Source organism: Gymnoscopelus microlampas (genome assembly GCF_963454915.1).
Source record: "Gymnoscopelus microlampas genome assembly, chromosome: 13".
Classification (NCBI taxonomy): Eukaryota; Metazoa; Chordata; class Actinopteri; order Myctophiformes; family Myctophidae; genus Gymnoscopelus; species Gymnoscopelus microlampas.
The window spans coordinates 12,709,611-12,733,468 of NC_139950.1; the positions used below are offsets into that span (position 1 = coordinate 12,709,611).

Here is a 23,858-nt window from a genome sequence, read left to right on the forward strand (position 1 = left end):
AAAACATTTTCGACATATTTTTTAAAAGAGATCTAGCGCCTACCAGCTCACAAGAACCTTGTGGTCGGCGATCTAAGAACAAACATTTAGAATGAAAATGAAGGTGACTTCAGTGTTTATGAAAACACAACTTTTAATGTAATGGTCATTTATTTTAACAAGCTGACATGGTGGAAAGCAGCGGTACCTTTACAAATCCAGTTGATTTTATTATGAAAGGAAATCCACCTCTTTTCTGGTCGGTCCGTTGCTTTTAACGGTTTACCCCCCCAGTCAGTGGTCACGTGTTCGATCCTGGTTCACACCTGAGGAGAACCTTAGAATGAATCAATCATAATGGTCAATATTTGATTACAATTTGTAATGCATTAATGCGTTAATCACTTTAACGTTACAACTGATAAAAGCAGGGTTAAAAAAATACTTTTTACAGTACATTAGCCTACAGCACTTGAGTAAATGAGTTACTTCTCACTACTAGTCAGCAGCAGTAGGGGTTCATTTCAACCAGATACACTGTAGCAGTGGTTCTCAACACCAGTATACAGTTTAAAAACCTCCCAAAACAACCGCAGTTTATTTCATAATGATCAACACCACCACTACAATGGTCCATAAAGTTTATTTTCTGTTGTACCTGTTCTGTACAATAACCCTATAAATACAAATGAAAAAAGCCCCAAACCAAATAACAATATAGACAGATAAAAACAAATAAATGTACAAACATCTCCTGGTGACTAACAACCAGAAAAAAAAACTAAAGGATTGGTTCTCACGGTGGGGTACGAGGACCCCACCTTGACAAACTGGCTATTCAAAAATAGCTGATCTACAAGCTCACAGTGTATCACTTCATGCTGCACTATGAGCTTGTACATCTGCTGAAAAAAGTAGTAAAACATCATTTTGAATTACCTCCCTTCTGGGAGTCCCTGGCACGACACATTTTCAGATGGGGGTCTGCGGCCAATTACATATCATTTTGGGGGTCCTTGACATGAAAATGTTTGAGAACTAGTGAATAAAACAATCTATGTATAGACTTGACTGAAAATTATTCTCGAATCTCTGTGTTAAATGTCACCACAAGACAACAACAACAACAAAACACTAACGTTTAAGACGGCAACACAAAACAGTAAAGGTATTCCGATATATGGGGCCAATATTTGCACTTTGTGCCAATATTTCGGTGGCTTAAAGATGCCGATACGGCACATTAACTTTGTTGTTTTCAAATTTTGTTACGTTTTTGTTGTGTTTCAAAATAGATTATTATGAGCTTGTACTGATGAAGATATGAATTATCCGGTGTAGTTCTGAATGCATAAAATGTTATCAATTAGTATATTAATATTAAAACATCACTGCAGAGGTTATAGATGGTCTCCTTGCTCTTCTATTGAGATATTTATATCATGTGGTCTGGTATGACATCTACTGTTTGACAAGTGGTACTGCATTAAGCTCAAAACTATTTCTAGCTCTATTCAAATTGACTTTCTGTTATCAGCTCAGCAGTAGAAATTTCAGGGATCCGGTTTCAAACAAATGTATGGATTGCAGCTTTAATTATGTTGTATTAATTACATAAATCGGCCTTCTTGTTCAAAAAAGAAAAATACCTGAATTGGTTATCGGCCTTGGAAAGTCCATATCGGAAGACCTCTACAAAACAGTGATTCTAAATGGACCCTTACATGTCTGTAAGTCTGAGAGTGTACAAATGGAACCAAATGGACCCTTACGTTACATTACATTACAGGTCTGTAACTCTGAGAGTGTATAAATGGAACCAAACAGACCCTTACAATTGAGATGGGGGTCGGCGGCCAAATACATATCATTTGCGGGGTCCTTGACATGAAAAGGTTTTAGAACCACTGACATAGAAACAGATGTTTTTCAGAAAACCGTTGGGATTTAGAAGGCATTTGTACAATCAGCCTCAGGTCTTAATGGGTTAAATCTCTGATCTCCAAGCCTAACAGAAGATGGGGTTCTTTTGGGCGATGTGGGCGCCGTCGCGTGAGTGACGGGGAGTATAGCTGTACACCTTCACCAGGAAACACACACATGATGTCACTTCCTGTCATGCTCAGTGGGACTGCAGAAGAGTGACCCCCAAGGTTCTGATGGTGGCGTTGACGATGGTGACGGCCACTTCAGGCACATCTCTGGCCACCCGCTGGAAGGGCGGAACGTTGGGTCCTTCCAGAGTGTCTAGCAGTCCTGAGGAACAAAACACACAACACTTTTAAAACCACTAAAAACCCGGTTGACCAGAGTCCCTCAGTGCTCTATGCAAGTGTCTTTTCTGTTTTCTGTTATTGTGGGGAAAGTGGCCGATCAACAAGCTCACCATGCGTCACGTTTGGTAACAGGTGTTACCAATGATTCTAATGAAGGCTCTGTTCCATTTAGTGTAGCACAGTGGTTCTCAAATTATTCATTTCAAGGACCCCCGCAACTCTGAGAGTGTACACATGGACACAGGTCCATTTGGTTCCATTTGAGCACTCTCAGAGTTACACACTTGTAAGGCGCCATTTGGAACACCCCCCTTAAGGAACCATGAGGGTCCCTGGACCACACTTTGAGACCCACTGGTATAGCAGAGCGTTTCCAGTGAGCCAACATGCACAATATCAGCACCGTGACTCTGTTTGACCTGAATGGAACACAACCTTAATTAGCATCATGGAAGACAGCCTTAATTAGCATCATGGAAGACAGCCTTAATTAGCATCATTGGTAACAAGGAAGTAAGGAAGAGGCCCAGGTTTTTCCAATATGGCTGTTGTGCATTGAGCCTATTGTGACTCAAACGAAAACATAAATTATGGATTGACCACTTGAGCCCTATTTTATTAGAATGCTCTGTGTCCCTGCTCAGTCGTGCAAGTAACGTGACACTCTTATCTTCAACTCTTTTGTCTGAATGGCCGTGGCTTTGCAGGAACTAGCAGTGAATGAATCTTTGGTGAGCTCCATGCCTGTCTGCTCGTGCACTGTGCAGTCATGCGTTATACACAGACACGTGGGTCATGTTTATACGTGATAGAAGGTGAGTTGTTTGTTTCAAGGGCGGAGATGGAATTTTTGAAGTGAGGGGGAACAAACTCAGACCAACGACCTATAGTAGTAGTAACACAATACCTTCTATCTTGTGGTAGGGTTAGTAGTGCTGGTATTACTATAGTAGTAGTAACACAATACCTTCTACTATCTTGCAGTAGGGTTAGTAAATGGTAAATGGTTTATATAGTGCTTTTATCCAAAGCGCTTTACATAGATTGTGCATTTCATTCACCCATTCACACACCGATGGCGGAGGAAACCATGCAAGGCACCAACCTGCTCATCGGGAGCAATTAGGGGTTCAATGTCTTGCTCAAGGACACTTCGACACTAACTCTGGGGGAGCCCGGGATCGAACTGGGAACCTTGCGGTTTCCAGTTCTTTCTACCCGGCCACTCTACCCCTGCGGTAGGGTTAGTAATGCTGGTAGTACTATAGTAGTAGTAACACAATACCTTCTACTATCTTGTGGTATGCAAAGTGCAGGTAGAGCAGGAACAGCATGTGGAGAGCTGCCAACGAGCCACAGATGACCAGGCGGGGCGTCTGGCCCACGGTACGAGACAGCATCACCGCCACCTGGAGGCCGGAAGGACCGGAAAGGAGACGTTCTTTTATTCAACATCAGTGTTAATTTTTACAGCTAATTTTTTTTTTTTTAAGTTTTAGTCATCTGGAATCTTTTAGTTTTAGTCTATTTTTAGTTACCTTTTATCATACGATTTTAGTCAACGAAATCTACAGTTGATTTAGTTGACAAAAATGCCCTTTTGGTGTGCCGTGATGGTGTCATAATGCCTGATCTATACTTAGCTGAGTGCCGAAAATAGCAGATTTACAAGCTCACAACTCTGAGTTTACATCTCCGTGTACATAAAATGAGTAGTGTGTTATCCAAATCTTTGAACTACAATGGAACCCCATTGCATCATGGTGCATTGTTGTCCAGGGCGGCTGCTGGGTGACGTAGTTCTCTTACCATGCGTAGCGTGGACAGCCCCCCCACCAGCAGCCACAGCAGGTAGAACAGAGAGTGGAAGTGCACGTTGTAGGTGATGAAGAGAACCGCACAGTGGCCAAACAGACCGTAGCCCTGCAACCACAACAATACAATACACATTATCAGGTTTTGCGAGAGGAACAAGCGGACGGGTTTGAGAACAGCGCCATTGACGTATTTTGACGTATGCTGGTGTTTTCAGTGTTTACGCAAGAGTGCGCTCTTCAACAACCTATGAGTGATCCTATGACTTCCGGAGAAGAGTAGACCCGGAAATAATGTGATCACAACAAACCCAGCCCTGTCCGATCTAATGTTGGATTTAGATTTAGGATTTAGGAAATGTACTCTGTTTCTCTCTTTCTTGTTTTTGGCGATAACAAGCTATATTCAACAGCCAATAACTAAAGAAGGGAGGGTGACACGCTTTACCCCCCCCCCCAATGGAAACACTCCTGGAGCGAAATAATCGGTGGCTCTTGAAAGGTCAGTAAAAACGCTCAAAAACGCTGGCAAGGGCTGATTTATTTATTTATTTACTCTGGCAGTAAATGAGTTAGAGGTAGGGTAAGTGATTTTCTTCAGTTAAAATAAGTGTTAAATTGCTCTATATTCTGACAGAACTCATTGCTATAGAGTGTTTGTTCAGTAGTCTCAGTGTTTTGTTCAGAGTCTCCATGTCTCTCCAGCTCTTTATTAAACAGAAAATGCATTTTCATGTCAGTATTCCAATGTTATTCATTCAGGAGAGAGAACTCACACAGGATACAGGATGAACAACACAACACAATACAACATAAGGTGTAGTGTGTAGAACTGACCAGTAGGGACATCATCTGTAACATGGTGATCTGGGAGTTGACCAAATAGGCCAGGAAGTAGATGAACGATGACACGCCCAGCCAGTATCCGAAACATGTCCCTATGGCCGTCCCCATCAGGGTCCCCTCTCTCTGTAACACACACACACACACACACACGATCAGGTCAAACAGTCATATCACAGACAGTTAACCATTTAAATCCTATATATCGTTGCTGTCTGGCAGATGCCTCTTATCTCCATATTTTAACTTTTTGTTTTTTCGTAAATTAACGCCCTACTTCAAACTACAGCGTCACACAAAAGCATCAAAAGTAGCAGATCTACAAAATTGAAACGCAGCGCAAAGCGACGCGTTTTGAGCCTGTAGATCTGCTACTTTAGCCGCTTTTGAATTTGAATCCTGAAAAGTAACAGTTTTGGACATATGCAGACAGATACAAGCATCAGCTATGTTCACAATATTTGTCTGTGGAGTCAAACTAAGGCCCCCTTTACATGACAACGGTCTCTAGAGAAAAAGGCAAAATAAAATATCAGATGTGCCGTCCGTTTAGACGGGAACAGCGTTTTCGGGGCTTGAATCCGCAACTAAGTGAAACCACCTTCCAGAGTGGAAATCTTTGACAACGCTCCGCCGTCCCGTCTCCATGTAAACGGAGGAAACGGCAGAACGTGTGTTGTTGCCAGATGTTGTGAGAGAAATAAGCAGCCAGTTCTATGAAAACAAGCCCTAAAGAGGCGACTAGGGCTACATTAGCACTTTAAACCTATACAGTACATTGGCTGTTTGAAAATAGCCAAAGCAAAAAAATAACTACACTTTAAAAACAAGCCCAAAAAACCTCAACACACAACAACCAATATTTACAAGCAACTTTACAGGAAAAACAAGCCCAAAGTCGCTTATAGGTTGAGAACCACTGCCCTAGGGGTCCCGGACCCCCCATGGTCTAAAGTCTAAACGGAGAGTATAATACAGTGTGCGCTGTGCGGTGTTGGCTCTGTCTCAGTAGGACAGACAGGTGTGTGTGTCAGTAGGACAGACAGGCGTGTCTCAGTAGGACAGGAGGACAGAGAGACACACGTGTGTCAGTAGGACAGACAGGTGTGTGTGTGTCAGTAGGACAGACAGGTGTGTCTCAGTGGGAGAGAAAGTCTTCATGTCTTACAATGACCGTCCCAGAGGTCTTCATGCCGTGCAGGAGAATGGCCACCAGAGTGAACACCAACATCATTGGTCCATACAGCTCCCCTGCTACCTTCTGCGCACGCACGCGCACGCGCACACGCACACGCACACACACACACACACACACACACACACACACACACACACACACACACACACACACACACACACACACACACACACACACACACACACACACACACAGGAAATGAGAACATTATGTACATTACTACTGGTCTTGAATCAGATCCCACTACAATCCACCATGTGTCTCTCCTACCACACTACACGTCTTTTTGTTCTGCAAACTTCTAAAAAGAATTAAGCATTCAATCAATCAAAAGTCTCCCTCTTAGCTGTCCTACGGTCTGTCTCTCCTACACTGTCTCCCTCTCAGCTGTCCTACGGTCTGTCTCTCCTACACTGTCTCCCTCTCAGCTGTCCTGCTGTCTGTCTCTCCTACACTGTCTCCCTCTCAGCTGTCCTGCTGTCTGTCTCTCCTACACTGTCTCCCTCTCAGGTTTCACTAGCTATCTGGATGTGCCTTGTAATACATTATAATAATATAATAGATAATAATCTATGTTGTACGTACCTGTGGGAAGTTGATCATCCGTACCGGAATCATAGACTCTATCAACCTGAAATGACACATTAAGAGTCTTGTTAATTACACAATGGACCACACCATTTGCACACCAATAAAACCGGGGAAGCATCTGTGTCAATTTAGATTTTAGCGTTGGCTATTAAAAAATAGCAGGTGTACAAGCTCACAGCGCGCCACTTTGTGCCGCGCTGTGAGCTTGTACATATTTTTTGAAAAATAAAAAATAAATCTTGAAAGTGTGAGAACTACTGATTTAGAAGGCATTTGTATCCTCAGGTCTTAATGGGTTAAGTCTTTGAATTCAGTTGAACACAACATTAATGTCAAACAACTCAACAATAATGCACATCACATACAACGTAAAAGCCTAATTATATTCTCTGTAGTATTAGTGTCACAATGTGACATGTTGTGAGCTTGCAGATTAGCTATTTTCACCCAGTGTTCACCCCGGAATAGGGACGTCAGGTTTCAAGTGGTTAAAGAGATCCATGTGGTTTTTAAAATACATGATTGTCTCCTGACACTGATCTTATTCATGTTTGGGTTTTGAGAAATTATAGAGCCGGGTTTTGATCCACATCCCTAGCGATGAACGCTGAGAGTTTTATTGCAATGTAGATCAATCTTGTCAGATGATAGTTGGGGCTTGGGTCAACCACCAGTAGACTGACTCACCGGTTCCTAACCTGCACCGGCTCCACATCGAAGTAGGGTCTCAGGATGTCGATGTTGGCGTACAGGTTGAAGGCTTTGGACGCCTGCCGCTTCCCAGCCTGCCAGACCTGCAGCAATGACACACATACAGTTCTCAACGGGCCTGAAAATGAAGGCACGCCTCAAACAATTACCATCATTTTAGGACCGAGACCGGCCTGTTAGCCCCCCCCCCCCCAAAAGAAAGGATTCACACTGAGCACTATAACGATAATTGTGACTATCGTTCACCATTGTATTCATAATAGTTGGTGTGAACTTCACTTGGAACATTTTTTTTTAAACTATATTTTTATAGTTATAGACAGTAATAGTGCTCAGTGTGAAAGGCCTTTTACTCTGTAATCTCTCTGTCTCTCTCTCTTCCCCTGACTGTCTCACTGCCTGACTGTCTCACTAGTCTCCCTGGCTGCAGCTGCCTGCAATTTATACTTTGACGGTACAACGGTCACGCACCAAACACAGCTGAAGATCTACAAACCCACAGCGCATGGCATCCGTGTTGCATTCTGGGCTTGCAAATCTGCTATGTTCAGTGTGCAACATCTTTTAGCCCAAAAACGTCTCTGTCTACCAATACAAACAGTGAAAACACCTAAATACAGTGGTAAACACCACCACACTACTGTAGTGTGTTTCTATAGGTAAACACCACCACACTGTAGTGTGTTTCTACAGGTAAACACCACCACACTACTGCAGTGTCTGATAACGGCTGGTATAGAGGAAAATTATGCAGTAAAAATGTATTCATTGTTTTGTTATGTAAACACAGGGCAAAGTTACATACTATGCCTTTAACGGTGGTTTCCTTACCTCGTCAGCCATCTGTTTCCCCAGCTGTCCCTTGATGCCCTTCATGCCCAGGAACTCTCCGTCCTCGGGGATGCCCTCCTCTTCCTCCTCCTCGGTGGCGGCAGCCTCGGCCGCCACCTCCTCTTCCTCCTTCATCCTCTGGTGGATGTCCCCCATGTCCTCGAAGCTGGACCCCGACGTGTCGTCCATGTTCTCCATGTCAATCACAGCCGAGCCACTCCCCTGTGGGGGGCGGAGCAACAACAACAAAACACTTTCTTTACAGGGACGAATTTTAAAAACTTCCGTATTGTGCCCCATTTTTGTGTCTATTTAAGGGGGGTGTAAGTAAAACAACAACAGAAAATTGGTGAAAAGTTAAAGCTCTATATTCTGACAGTAATCACTGCTATAGTGTGTTCATTAACACAGCTCTCCACAGCTCTTTAACATAAACTACATTTTTAGGTCGGGATACCAGTTTTATCCAATCAAGAGAGAAAAAAACACAAATATCAGTTATCAACTTGAGTTTCAGTTCCATGATTTTCTGCTCTTTTTTTGTTGTTGTTTTTTCTATTTTTCTTCCCTTCCAGTTTGACTTGTTCATCCTGTACGAGTTCTCTCTCCTGACTGGATCAAATTGATATCCCGACCTGAAAATGTAGTATCTAGGGACTACATTTAGACTGTAGGGGCTTCTCAGGTGTCTACTCTTCCTGTGTCAATTTAAAGCATGGGTTCCCAAAGTCCAGGGGTCCTTGGGGGTACCAGGGGGTCCCCGGCAAAATTAGTTAATATAGTGATCACAATGATTTTAACCACTTTAGCCATATTTTACACTTTGGCTATTCAAAAATAGCAGATCTACAACTATGAGCTTGTAGATCTGCTGAAAAATCCCTGGCACAAAATATTTTTGAGATGAGGGGGTCCTTGACATGAAAAATCTGAGAACCACTGATTTAAAGCACACACAAACACACACACACACACACACACACACACACACACACACACACACACACACACACACACACACACACACACACACACACACACAGAGAGAGAGAGAGAGAGAGCTTAATACCATTAAAGGTAGGGTAAGTGATGTATTTGGTTAAAAGGTTACCTGAATGAGGTTGTCATCAAAGCCTCCCCATGGTTCAGTCACAGTGGTGGAGAGTTTCTCTCCCCCAGCAGCAGCAGACATGTTGTTGTTGTTAATGTTGGTGTTTTTACACAACAACAACCTTCAGGTTATACACTATACTGTACTATACTGTACACCTTATACTAACAGACGGACGTGGTTAATAAACAGCTGAGTGAGGTGTTTGTATTCATAAACATCTATACATTACATTAATGTACAGGAAGACATTCGTTCTGCTCTGGTCTGTTGTCTGTCTGTTGTCTGCGTCACGTTCCACGCCACGCCAAGACGTGGCTGCGTCAGTGTTGCCAGGTTTTGCGAGAGAAATAAGCAAGCTAGGTATATGAAAACAAGCCCAAAATAAGCGGCTAATAGTCGCTTATTATACATACGTTACATTATATAGGTTTAAAGTGCTCATGTAGCCTACATAATGTCCACCGGCTAAAAAGCAGATCTACAAGCTCACAATGCGCCGCGGTGCGGTGCATTATGAGCGTGTAGATCTGTTATTTTCAAATAAATCTTGAAATGAAATGTGGAATATTTGGAATATTTTTTAAACTCCAACACAAATCTAGTACGGGGCTTCCTAGCTGGCACAAAACATTTCCAGATGGGGGTTATTACGGACACATGGCCTACTGTACAGTACATATTAGCCTAATTTGAGGATCCATGTCATTTGATAACCACTGGTTTAAATAATAATAAAACAAATTGGAAACGAGCCCCAAATAAGCAACCGCACAAGCCCCCCCCCCCCCCCCCCCAAAAACGCAATATTTACAAGGAACTTGACAGAAAAACAAGGCCAAAGTCGCTGATAATAAGCAGACATGGCAACACTTCTGCGTCACGTTCCACGTACACTGACGCAGCCGCGTCATGTCAGGGTGCGAAACCGAAACGCGAGATCGCCGATACAGTCTTGTCCAGAGGTATAATCAATTATATTATACCTCTATGGCTTATAATCCAAAACGGAATTAGCAATCTTTGGCATAATATAACGGTCTTGTCTCTTTCTCGAGAAGCGTCTTGTCACGCCCCCTGCAGGTTCGGAGACTGACCTGCACCCATATAGACCATTCAGGGGTCTTCAAAAGGGGGTCCGTGACCCCTAGGGGGTCCTCAGAGTTACTACAGGGGGGCCACTATATCTTTGTATGATAGGAACTTTATTCATTTTTACATGAACCACCTGAACCCATCCCTATGGGGAGGGTTAGCAGAAAATAGTTGATCTACAAGCTCACAATGCCTCACGCTGCATTGTGTTGTGACGTGAGCTTATAGATCGGCTATTTTCAGCAATGTAGTTTGGTGGGTATCAAGAAGACTCACTCCAAAACCAACTCACCCCATTGCTAGGAAAACTCACTGCGGAAAACCACCCCACAGGGTAGGAAAACTCACCCCGGGGGTAGGAAAACTCACCCCAGGACCGTTTGTGTTACCACTGCACTGCAATTATATAATCAATCAGTTTTGCGAGATTAATTATAAATGGCTTTATTTAAGAGGGGAATTTTCAGACACACACACACACACACACACACACACACACACACACACACACACACACACACACACACACACACACACACACACACAGTTTTGAGTTTTCCTAACCCCGGGGTGAGTGTTCCGGAGTGAGTTTTCTCAGGTCCTGGGGTGAGTTTACCCAACCCCCGGGTGAGTGTTCCTAGCTCCGGGTTGAGTTTTCCTTTTTGAGTTGGGGTGAATAGGTTTTGGAATGAGTTTTCTGGTATTCGTTTGGTGTAGAGGGGAAAAAAGAGCGGACTAAATACAGAGCCAAAGGTCAAATACTACGTTTTGAGGGTACACGTGGTTAAATGTCTGAATACGTCTGAATATACACATTATAAATATACAATATCAATTTTGCCTGATGAAGACCTAAGGGTCGAAACGTTGCAGTATTAAAAAGCGAGTTTCTTGGAGCTTGAAACAGTGTGTGGACCTCCTCCTTCTTTTTCTTGATTCCTCCTTGATGTCCAGCACCTGGCCTAAATACAGGCGTGGGATGTGCACACAACCTTCTTTGAACTGAATATACACATTAACATGAATCCAACACTGATGACAATGTCAAACAAGTCTAGCTATGAAATCTATTTAAAAGATTATTAGGCAACACAATTCTATACGATATGTATTGGGGGTCCCTTCTTCATCTCTCTCAATTAAGGGGTCCTTGGACTGAAACACGTTGAAGACCCCTGCCATAGATTGTTATCAAACCTTTTCATGTCAAGGACCCCCAAATTAATATACTGCACGAGGTGCAGTCAGACAATAAGGCTAAAAAGATAACACAACAAAAGTCCTTGTTTCCATTGTGGTCGTATCAATTCATCAACATAGCATACAAATAACACAAAAATACATGTCATCAATATAAAACACTAGTATGTACAAAGGAGAAGAAGGGGAAACAAATGTCAGCAGTGAATGTCACCTCCTCCTTTCTATGGGAAAAATGAGTTTACCTCCCCTAGCTTGTGGTCTCCTGGTAGATCGATTTTCAGGCCTGTTGTGGTGGTGGTGTCATCAATCTGATGGCAGTGGTCCAAAAGATATGGGGTTACACCATATACCCCCATACAATATTTGTCTTGTAGAATCTTTAATGTATGTACTCTGTTACAAGTAGAAGTCCCGTATAAACTGTACATGAAAACTGTACTTGAGTAAAAGTACAAAAGTATCGGCATCAAAATATACTTAAGTGCCAAAAGTTAAAGTACTCATTGTGCAGAATGTCCCGTTTCACAAGTTCAAAAGGTATTAAAAAAATATTTTGAAAATAGCCGATCTATGCGCTTGATTATCGGCTATTTTAAAATGGGCGAAATAATATAGGGCTGAAGTGGTTAGTGTGTTTTGTAATAATAATCAAAATTTACAAAGTAACTAGTAACTAAAGCTTTCATATATTTGTAGTTAAAGGGACTACACCATGAATTAAAAAAAATAAAATAATATTTAATATCATATTGTTTATGTCCCTCAAATGTTTTTCAAAAGGTTTGAGCCTAAATCAAGCCTCAGATATACTCATTCCAACTAAAAAGCACCAGGTTTAAGAGTTCAACCGAGTAGAGGTTAAAGGGATTGACGGCAGGTTCAGAAATAAACAAACACCGCGCCTCCAGCAGTTCGTTTCCCCGACCACCAGGGGGTGACGCAGGAGGGACTTCCATAGTTAAGGGGACTTCTGAAGGGGCCATGCCGAAAATACTATTCTATATTATTCTATATTATTCCCTTTAAAAGCCCCCCCCCCTGCTACATATGTGTACAATAAGTTGAGTAGCTTGTCCAGTTGCCACATGTTCTGCTATAGTGTTGAACTCTAATAGCAGAACACAGCATTGATGTCACACTGTTGTCACCCTCCCTTGACAATAAGGAAGAATGTTTGTGTGTGTTTGTTGTGTGACTGAGAATGAGGAAATTCAACATGTAACCCTGGCATAAACAATTGACAAAAGATTTGTGTTTGGCTGCCTGCATCACAACAACCTGTAGCTTCCTCCTTTTTAGAAGCTTCACTCCAGTGTACGAGAGAGAATATTAACAAATGCAGACTTATGACAATATTAGGAAATTATATTTTCATTTGGAGCAGGGTCATTTTTGACCCGTTTTCAAGTTTAAATAGGTACAAAGTACCCATACATTTCTTTATTGGAACAAGGCTTCATGATATCCTCAGAAATGGCCACTTTAACGCAACACAATTATTTATCATTTTAGTTAATTCTGATGGTCTCTATAAAAAAAGTGTCACTTGTGGTGTTAGGGTCCGAAATGACCCGGCAGAGAAGTGTGGCTCAATTCCCCCCCAAATTGTCAATGTTTGAGAGTGAGACAGGCTTGTCTTCAATTAGCATTTGCTATCAGGAGTAAAATAAAGTTTGAGCATGTGATAAACATATATTATACAGATCTTTTTGTATTCTGATTGAGATAAAACGTGATTTCACTTAGACTGTTTATTGCAAAAAGTGAATTAATTGTTTGTTAGGGTTAGGGTCCCTGTTTCCTAACTTTCACTGTGTAGTCTGTATTATTATTCTGTAAGTTCATTCAGTAAGTTAACTTGTTTAATAAAACCCACTGATGCGCTGTGTGTAACAAAGACTCCAGTAAGTGATCTGTTTACAGTTAACAGTTTTACTTTCTAAAGAGGCTTGAAGTTTAGAAATTAACCCCAAGCGACAGTACCTGATCTGTTGTCACTGCTATTATAATCTGTTCCCAAACTCAACAAATCACAGGTACACTTACAGGTTCATAACTTGAACTTCAACTTGAACATTGATACCTTTGAGACATCTGAGTTCACATACAAAGCAATTACAGTAAAAGACAGTTTTACAACTATTTGATAGTAAGATAATATAAAGATAAGAAAGAACATAACTTAGCTTTGCTCTAATAATGACCTAAATGTATCCCTGGCAATATAACAACATTATAATTGTTCAGAGCATTACAATGAGACCACCTCACATGAACCAGTTACTGCTCTGGTTCTGTAGCTTCATCCATCTCTCCAGTTGGAAGAAGGTCTTCAACAGGACCTGAAGCTTCATCCATCCCTCCAGTTGGAAGGAGTTCTTCAATAGGAACCAACACCCGATCTGTTGACATCAGTAGAGCATTATTATTTTCTAAAAATGTAAATGTATTTATTTATTTATTTTTAACCAGGAAAGTCCCATTAAGATGAACAATATTTTGTTCAAGGGAGACCTGACCAAGATGTGCAGCAACACAATAAATAGTTTCAGACACAACGATAACAACAAAAAACATGCATCACAGTTGAGTAAAAGATTAATTGAAAACATTTCATCCTAATTATTTTGTCTCCAATTACTTCATTTTCAATTTAGAAACAATTAATTAGTGAAGGATGTTATCTTATCTAGGTGTCATTGTGGTCAGTTCTCTTACCTTGGTTCAGAGACAGAGTGATGTGTGCTGCAGACTTTTTCTTGTAGCAGATCAATCCAGTGAACACAAAGACCAGGCCAAGCAGCAAACCAGTTGAGCCAACTACTATTTGAATCCTGTCTGACTCAGGAAGGGAGGAGTCTGAATGTTCAAACAAATGTTCTCTTAGAAACATTTCATACCGTTTAGTAAGTACACATGCAACTTCACCAACTCTTACTTTATCATTTTGGACATTATTTAATGCAGTAACTCATGAGTTGAACATCTTACTGTTCAACATCAATGTTCAACATTAACAACATGTTGCTCTTGCAATGACAATAAAATAATTGAATTGAATCATACTACATAATTAAATAAATACACATGATACAATACTCTTACCCCAGTGTCTCTCCTGATGTTGGAGTGTACTCTAGGAAGGAATGGAATTGATAATAGAAAACTCCATCAGGCAACACCTGAGATGAACTGACATCTGCAGTAATTTCCTGGCCGTCTCTCAGCCACGTGACTAGGATTTGTTTGGGATAAAAGTTGTATCCACTGCACACAAGCATGGATGGATGTCTGCCACTGGACGGCTTCACTGATTTCACTCTGATGTTGGGTTTAGTTGTCATCACACCTGGAACAAACAAGTTATGATATAGAAGCCATTTTTCCTCCCCCTTGTATGCCAAGATTTATGCTATCCATAATGAAAACACATGGGATTATTTTCCTCATTACCTAAAGTTGTTTTTATCGCTGGTATGTTGTTACGGCACAAAATGATCTCGTCATCTTTTCTACGTTGTTTGTCACGAGGATTGTTCCAATCTTTTGCTATTATTATGCCTTTGGCTGAGTGTCCTGTCCAGTTGCCTTGGGTGCTGTTGAACGTTATTTGTATTTCTTTGTTTAACAAGAGACTTACTGTGTACTCGATTTCCTCAACATCATGACCTTTGATGAAACAGTAAGCAGATGCCTGATAGAAATTCTCATTTGAAGAAACTGTAATGGAAGGACACATTATGTAATGATGTCAGTTATATTAAAAATGAAAACATCAAATCCAAGTTGGTAATATAGTACGTAGCCAAATATATTATTTATCTTAACTTAAAAAGAAATGCTGCCATTCAACAACATCTCATTGATACATACAAAGTAATGTCACTCACCCAAACTGAGAAGAGAGAAAGGAACTAAAAAAGAGAAATTCTTGAAAAACATGCTTTCATATCAATAAATATCTCCAATGATAAACATTCTATGTTAGATGTTAACTTGCGAGCTCAACACTGACAATGAAGCAAAAACAGGGAAATGAATTGAAGTTGCAGCAGTCTCACAACAGGACTCCGCCTTTAATGTGACAATAAAATACACTCATCACTATTGAGGTCTAAAGTCAAGTCAAGCAGGAATAGAATTCTTGGGCAATATATTATTTTCCTGAGTTTTTCCCAGGAACCATCAATAACAATTAATGCAATATGTTCATTTAATCATAATGAATCATAATTATGTCATTTAATTGCATGTTAAAGCCACACTATGTAACCTTCCTTTTCTACTACGGATTTGAACCCTGTTTCCGTTGCAAGTGATGACATTTTTTATATTACCATTGAGCTAATAGAGCCTGCCTGCTTGCTCAGGCGATAAATTGAACCTTGACCTTCAGATCAAAATTCATGTCAGATCCAGTGTCTAGGTGAGACCTTTACATTTATTATAGGTTCTTGGTTTACCTATAGATTACCATTTCTATGCATTTGATGTATTACCTCATGTTTAGCTAAATGCTAAAATTGAACCAAGTTTCACGCTTTTATGAAAAAGTTAATGATTCACCTAAAATGTGGGACAAAACCACCAGACTAATGGCATTTCAGGCTCTGAATAAGCTACTATACTATACCTATGTATTTGTGTTTGTGCCCTGAATGTTTTTTTTACATTTAAAGTATAAATCATAAAAAATAAACTGCTATTATGAAAATGTCATGAATCCGGCACCAGGCTTATCAGTAAAAGTTTTAAACAATCCGTTTTTCAGTAGGCTCTGTGAGTAGTGAGTGCAACTTACAATAATTTAAAACAACAAGGTGTTTATTATTTGGCCTTTCACAACACTGGTACCTCTTGCAGGGACAGATATATTAACAAGAATGAAGAAAAACTACTGCTTTATTTGCATGAATAATTTCCTGTTGGCACCAGAATGAGATTAAGTAACTTCCTCCTTTTCAAATCCTCACCAAATGTTCGAGTCAGTTAATACAGTAGATTCTGCAGCACACTTCAACACGACAATAGAATGTACTTTGAAATGATTCTCCTTTTTTCTGGAGCTGTTTGCACCTGTCAACAAAGTAAGTACATGAGTATTTCATATCCTATCTTATGTAGTTTGTACAAGTGATCAAATGTCCTCACTTCTGTGATGATTTGATGAGACCAGCCATGCTGTAAGGCTTGGAAACTGTGGCACTGATGAAAAGACAGGATGCGGAATTGAGGATCTTACGATTCCCATAGGAGTGACAAGGAATGACAACATTAGAGGATCATCCCAGGTTAGAAGGTTTGAAAAATAATAATACAGGCTATATGTTCTGGGAACGTGAATGGGTAACATGGAATGGTAACTGAGATATGAAAAATCTTTGACAAAAACGTATAAAACAGCACAATCGCTGTAGTGGTGAGCTTGAAATAGGCACGAAAACGGGAAATGGTTACAGTACACTCTTGGGTGAAACATGGATAGCCTATATGAATGATTTTATGGATTCATGATTATAATGGATAGCCTATGTGAATGATTATATGGATTAATGATTATAATGGATAGCCTATATGAATGATTATAGCCTAAAATGATTCACTGGTGGTAGCAACAGAGTAAACAATATATTTACTTAAATTACACAGACTAACTTTTCAAAGTTAAATGTATGCCTGCTGTCTGAAGCCCTGTGCCCCGACACGTATGAAACCCTGTGCCCAGACGCTGTAGCGAGAGCTACACGGTTCATACATTCATAGGTTAAGTCCATGACGCATCACCGACACAAACAGACCTACTAAACAGGTATAACAGCATACGTCACAGACGATTACTTGGATTCATAGATTCATGAACACTGAGAGGAAATGACAGGAGTCGGTCCGGGCAGAGGCGTACACTCATTGAGGCCAACGAGGCCAAGGCCCGGTCTGTAAAACCCTGCTCCCCCAGGGGGAAAAAATCAACATAACATTAGCAGCCCCTCACCCTTTAAGTCGCCTTTGTTTTCAAATGGGGCTCATTTGCATTCGGCCGAATTGTTTATGAGTGGCCATTAGAAAACCAGTTTCGCCGTCAAACCGGTTCTCCATTGCGCAGAGACGAGCACCTCTCCATTCAGAAATGTAATAGAAGAAGAACCGTCGTCCTGAAACACCCTGCCCGCGTCTAAACCGGCGGCCTCGGTCCGCGAAAAAAAAATGGGGCATTGTGTTTTGGGACGAGCGTTCCGTTTTCCACCCGGACTCGGTAATTCTCAGTAGACTTATCAGCCGTTGCTGTTAAGTCTATATAATCAGTAACATGTTCTATAATCAGTTTTCTATAATCAGTAACATGTTGGTGTTACTTACGTCTATAAAATATAGTTTTATTGAAAGGCCATCAGAGGTTAGAGCTCATGATTCAAGCATCAGGTAGCTATAGAGTCCGACTTCGTTTTGAGCCAACTACGCACACATGAAGGCTGGGTTATTTGCAACGGACACATTGCTCAAATGAAATACAGAGATTACATTTATGGGTTTGGGTTGGAATTATTATAAACATAGTTGTCATTTTTATTTCATTATTATTATTAGAGGGGAGAAATCGCTTTGCCAGATTGATCCCATTAACTTGAACAATGACAGTATCCAGGTGGTCTGGTGGTGCGAAGACACCAGGGGAGAAAGGGTGAGAGCGGTCAATTTTGCCGTAAATTAACGTCAGGGATGGTATGAGGGTACCTAATTTCATATTTAGAAAAAAAACAGATGATTTGAATCAAATATTTAGGAAAAGTCATGGAAGGGGAACCTTCTGAGAGCTTCATGAGCAAAGATAATCCACCTCAAAATCTCACACCCAAGACACCCAAGTGTTACAAGATAAATGCAAACTCACCTTGTGTTAATCACGCTTACACACTGCCTCCACAATTTTCATTCGTCATACATTTTTTTCGGATCAGATTTGATTTTCTGCCTTTTCTGCATCAACAATCTAAATTATATGTTGCATTGTTTTTAGGCTGTAGCATACCCTGAAGAATAATGAATTGCATTTTTATGGCACTTTTCTAAGTACTCAAACTTACTCAAAGTGCTGAATGAAGCCTGCTGAATGAAGATGCAGGAAAGGCTCATTTTCTAGCACACACTTTTCCGATGGGATGATTTTTGGATTTTGGATGACAAGTAAACTCTTAAAGTGTGTGTGTGTGTGTGTGTGTGTGTGTGTGTGTGTGTGTGTGTGTGTGTGTGTGTTAGGGCTTTCACGACTAGAGATTTTTACAGGTCGACTAATTTGACCCAGTGGTAGTCGACTAGTCGACTAGTCGAAATTTAAATAAAAAAAAAAAAATACAAAAAAAAAAAAAAAAATGTATGGCGTTTTAAGGGAAGCTGGCACAACAGCACAGCACCACAGCAGCTGCCCAATAATAGGCTTTTATTGGGCATGCTTTTGACCCCCTTTTGATAAAAAATAAAGTCAGGAGGATAATAATAATAGTAAGATGGGCCATTACTATAGCATTAAAAATTAAATTTAAAAAAAAAAAAAAAAAAAAAAAAGTTTTTTTTTTTTTTTTTTTTTTTCAACTATTCGACTAGTACCAACAAGGTCGACTAGTGGTTATACTAGTCGACTAGTCGACTTGTTGGTGAAAGCCCTAGTGTGTGTGTGTGTGTGTGTGTGTGTGCCTGCACGCGTGTGTGCGTGCTACTGCTATGTGTGCTGTGTGTGCGTGTGACTGCGCCTGTGTGTGTGATGTGTGTGTGTCAGGGGTGGAAATCTGGCTTGAGGCTTGCGTTTTTTTGGCGGATTTTGTTAGTTTCTTTTCGTTTTTTGGTTACTTTATTTCGGTTTTAGGTTAAGGTTAGGGTTAGGTTAGGGTTATGTTATTTAATTCTTATTTTTGCCTGATTTTACTGATTTATTAGCCAAAAATGTTTTCTTATTATTTCTTTTTATTATTCTAAATGACTTTGGGGGGTCCAATCTGAAGCTAGGCGAGGACAAAACCCCCCAGTCCCCCCCGGGATTTCCGCGTCTGGTGTGTGTGCTCGCACGACTTGGCTGTGCCTAATGACTTTTATTGCATGATGGATTAAAAAAGAACGCATATGACTCAGTGGGCAAACTGCTTAAGAGCTAGTTTAGCAATTAACTTGTGAATTCTTCTCTTTCAGCAAGTCATGTACTTCTACATAACTCTGGATGCTTTGAGACTGGTGATGCTCTACTCTCTGTGACACTGGATGGTGATGCAGTCTACTATGCAGACTTTAAGAAAGGAAAGCTAGAGTGGGACTCTAGGATCCCATCAGCTGCACATCCTCCCTATGCCTACCCTGAAGCGTACGCAATCAAGTACTACTGCCTAATGAACAAGCACATCTGGGACGACAAATCTGTGCCTTATTTCAAAAGTAGGCTAAGTCACGTTTTTGAACCAATTGGTCTCATTGATAATACACTTTAGATGTACGGCATCATTTCAGAACTATTCTATTCTAACTATTTTATAAATAATTAAATAGCTAAATAACTTGTCTTTCACCCTGATGTAACCCTCAGAAGCCCCTGAAACTGTGATCTACTCCAAAGATGAAGGGATAATGGGGGTGGAGAACACTCTCATCTGCTTTGTCAACAATTTTTTCCCTCCTTCCATCAAAGTGAAGTGGACCAAGAATGATGAGGAAGTCACTGTAGAAGATCCTATTATCTCGTATTTACCTAATCCTGATGAGACCTACCGCCACATCTCCACCCTGACCTTCACCCCCCAGGAGGGAGACGTCTATGCCTGTACTGTGGAGCATGAAGCTCTGCAGGAACCTGAGACCAAGTTTTGGGGTGAGAACCTTACAATTTCAAAGTTTCACATTATTATTTAATTTTTGTATTGTTATTATTATTTTCCTAATTAGCGCAAATTTAGTTGTTATGCCAATTAACCCTTTTCAGACATTTCTGTGTTGCCATGCACTGCTGTTATACCCTACTGGGGAGGTGCCCTCACTGGGAGGACGTAGCGCCTCCACCCTAATGGTGGAGGTGCTACAGCGCTAATGAAGCAACTGTCCCCGCCCAGCTTCTCTCCCATGAACACGGCCGAATTGTGTTCGTATAGACACTCGGCCAACCCAGATGTATCGCAGTGAATTCAAACTCCTACACTCCGCTTGGTGAACACTTTACTTTACACCTGCACCCCATGAACACTCGACCACTTCAAAGTTTTGATGGCCAGTAATAATTTATACCCAAACTATCAAATGCTTCCAATTGTCAAATAACCATTTCACGTTTAAATGTCACATTGATGGACAAATGTAACAGAGTGGCTCAGAGCCTCTGCCTGAAGACCAAAAGCCCCCCCCCCCCCCCCCCCTCCCCTGACCAAGGGAGAATTCCCCATTAGCCTAATGGATGTTTGGCCCTTGCTTGGAAGAGATACATATTGTCACTGCCCTGGATGAAACCTTGTATCTCCATACTTAAATGTTTAAATACATGAATGCCCTACATATTGCCATGCGATGCTTTGTGCCCTTATTGGCTATTTCAGGAATTTCTGAATGTTTTGAAAGGTAAAGTTATTAAGTTTGTCTGTGGGTTTTATAAATATTTAACTAATGAAAAGTATTGAAACAAGCTTATAACAAAAAAATAACTACATTGGATCCATTGGAACACAGAATTGCTTTAATATTTATTTAACATTTCCTGAAAAGTAACATAGGCCTACAAGGTTTCTGCCTGACAGCGACGATATCTAAAAAGTCCATTATGTAATAATGTTTTTTGTATATATAATGTATTTATTCAGTTACTTCTTTTAAGTAATTTAGTATGATCAAAGGTGTGATCAAACAGTTCAATGGGGTTTCATTGATGTGTTGTTCACAGATCTTGATATCACTGAGAGCAGCTCTGCTCCAGCTGTCTTCTGTGGAGTTGGTCTGACTCTGGGTCTGCTGGGCATCACTACTGGAACATTCCTCCTTGTTAAAGCTAAACAATGAATACTATTTCATTATGCTCAGGCCTAATTCAGTTTTGAGTGATAAATAACAGTAAGTTATTATTATTATTTTTGTTAAAATAAGTGTTAAATAGTTCAGCACGGGTTTCCCTGAGTCTCTAGCTCTTTAGCAAACAGAAGATAAATGTTTCATCCTATCAGCAGAGAGAACACATACAAGATACAGGATAAACAAGTGTAATTAGAAGCAATGAAACCCCAAAAATGAGCAGATGAAATTGGAGCTGGAACACTATCAAATTGAGGCTTCTCTTTCCTGATTGGATGAAATTGGCAAAGCACCTGAAAATATATTTTCTGTTTATCAAAGTGCTGGAGAGACAGGCAGACCCCTGAACAAACACTCTATAAGTATTATGATCAGAATATAGAGCTTTAACTTTTTGACAAAAAAACAAAACAAAAAAAATCTTCATTTCATTGATATTTTTGTTATCTTTATTCTTTGGATTAAAATATGTATGAAATGTAACACAAAAATGATTTAATTTAACATATAAGTGTTGCATTGTAAATTCATGGCTTTGTTTGCAAAGATTCCAAAGAAAAAAAAGGTATTTTATGACAGTTCCTAAACTTTATCTTTACTACAGGAAGGTGTCCAACAGCACTTTTCTGTAACTTTGAACTGGAATCTTGTATGCACTGGTGTTTGATTACAGTATGACTTCAGTTTAATCACACAAAAAACAGCAAGACATTAATTTCCTAAAAATTTGCTAAAAATGTATGAATATAAACCATACAAATATTGTGATTAAGCTGGAAAATACTGTATCTTTGGAGATGATTCTGTCCAACTTTAGGTGATGTAACTTTGTATCTCCTATAAAATAAAACAAATCCTTTAAGTTCATGTTTGTTGTCTGTCTGGACCATATACACCAACTATAGACCCGGAAAAAAATCTCCAGTTGAGGAAACTGTAATAGGGAAAACACCTAAGTATGTCACACTATGAGAAAAACACCTAAATATTGATGTCACACTGCTGCTGAGTGCAACCCAGTTCATTTGAACACTCCCATGACAACAAGGAAGAATGTTGAGGAATGAGGAAATTCTACATCTACAATCTAACCCTGGCATCAACAATGAACAAAACATTATCCTATTGGCAGCATCACAACCAGGGGCAGACTGGCCATTTGGCTTACCGCTGGGCCCACTGGCCGCTAATGATATAACAATGATAAAACATTGATAAAACATTTGACTAGCACAACTGTTATTGAATAGAAAGCAATACGCATTTGTCATCATAATATTTTTTGAAAAATATTTTCGCTCCCGTTTTAGGATTATTACGGTCATTTCCCGGTCGCGGCCCAATTATTAGTTACGTTTATGTTTGGGCTGGGATGCTTTCCAGCAGGGGCCTCAGTGCGGCTGCAGAATTCATGTTCAGGGCTGGGCTGAAACAGTGAAACCCCCCCCCCCCATCTGTCTGCTAAATGACTGTAATGTAATAGGAATTCGCCATGCTCCAACACTGGACTCTTTTAACCCATTGAGACCTGAAGCCGATTCTACATGTCTCCTAAATCTCAACTTTTCTGAAAAACGTATGTTTCTATATCAGTGGTGCTCAATCTTTTTCATGTCAAGGACCCCCAGAATTATATGTATTTGACCGCGGACCCCCATCAAAATATTTTGTTCCAGGGACCCCCAGAAGCAAAGATTTGAGTTTAAAAAAATCGCTTTAAAAATATATATATTCAAAGATTTGCACATATTTTCAAGATTTTTCAAAAATAGCAGATCTACAAGCTCGTAGCGTGGCACTCGGTGCCGCGCTATGAGCGCTATATAAATTCAAGCTATTATTATTATTATTGAAGTGAATGAAAGAGAGAAAATTCATTTTTTGTTCCTCTGTATGACATGTTCTGTTAAAAAAAAAGTGGCACGCTTTCTTCACTGATAACCGTGACTAATCTACCACTTGGGAAAGGCTATCATGATCAAATATCATCTAGGGATATAGATCTATTCAAAATACAAAACTAGAATGTGCAAATGTTGCACTTGAGTGACCCCGCAAAAGTGAAAATGCTGTTCACATTGTATCACAACGTGAGGTGTTGTGAGCTTGTAGACAAGCCATTTGCTGAATGTTTGCTCCAGAATAGGCATGCTAGGGTTCATGTGTGGTTCATAAGG

At 40.3% G+C, this 23,858-nt stretch overlaps 2 protein-coding genes across 2 annotated transcripts; one reads left to right on the forward strand and one right to left on the reverse strand.

The window, feature by feature from the left end:
• Positions 1-603: 603 nt before the first annotated feature.
• yipf3 (Yip1 domain family, member 3) lies at positions 604-9,649 on the reverse strand. Its single transcript, XM_084076234.1, has 9 exons — positions 9,355-9,649; positions 8,244-8,465; positions 7,389-7,495; positions 6,696-6,741; positions 6,081-6,173; positions 4,907-5,038; positions 4,065-4,178; positions 3,541-3,664; positions 604-2,235 (listed from the first exon to the last, which is right to left on the reverse strand). The coding sequence occupies exons 1-9, from the start codon at positions 9,433-9,435 to the stop codon at positions 2,102-2,104; spliced, it is 1,053 nt and encodes a 350-aa protein (XP_083932360.1). The 5' UTR covers positions 9,436-9,649; the 3' UTR covers positions 604-2,101.
• A 6,976-nt stretch (positions 9,650-16,625) lies between these two features.
• On the forward strand, positions 16,626-22,492 carry LOC311058277 (H-2 class II histocompatibility antigen, I-E alpha chain-like). The gene is made up of 4 exons (XM_084075668.1): positions 16,626-16,739; positions 19,831-20,070; positions 20,219-20,500; positions 21,557-22,492. The coding sequence occupies exons 1-4, from the start codon at positions 16,685-16,687 to the stop codon at positions 21,670-21,672; spliced, it is 693 nt and encodes a 230-aa protein (XP_083931794.1). The 5' UTR covers positions 16,626-16,684; the 3' UTR covers positions 21,673-22,492.
• Positions 22,493-23,858: the final 1,366 nt, after the last annotated feature.

Excerpts from the sequence above, each read along its gene's own strand:
- yipf3 (XM_084076234.1), bottom strand. The coding sequence starts at position 9,435 with ATGTCTGCTGCTGCTGGGGGAGAGAAACTCTCCACCACTGTGACTGAA. Across the intron at positions 8,466-9,354 it reads TTGATGACAACCTCATTCAG|GGGAGTGGCTCGGCTGTGAT; the intron begins GTAACCTTTTAA and ends CGCCCCCCACAG. Across the intron at positions 6,742-7,388 it reads CCGGTGCAGGTTAGGAACCG|GTTGATAGAGTCTATGATTC; the intron begins GTGAGTCAGTCT and ends GTGTCATTTCAG.
- LOC311058277 (XM_084075668.1), top strand. The coding sequence starts at position 16,685 with ATGTACTTTGAAATGATTCTCCTTTTTTCTGGAGCTGTTTGCACCTGT. Across the intron at positions 20,071-20,218 it reads ATCTGTGCCTTATTTCAAAA|AAGCCCCTGAAACTGTGATC; the intron begins GTAGGCTAAGTC and ends TGTAACCCTCAG. Across the intron at positions 20,501-21,556 it reads ACCTGAGACCAAGTTTTGGG|ATCTTGATATCACTGAGAGC; the intron begins GTGAGAACCTTA and ends TGTTGTTCACAG.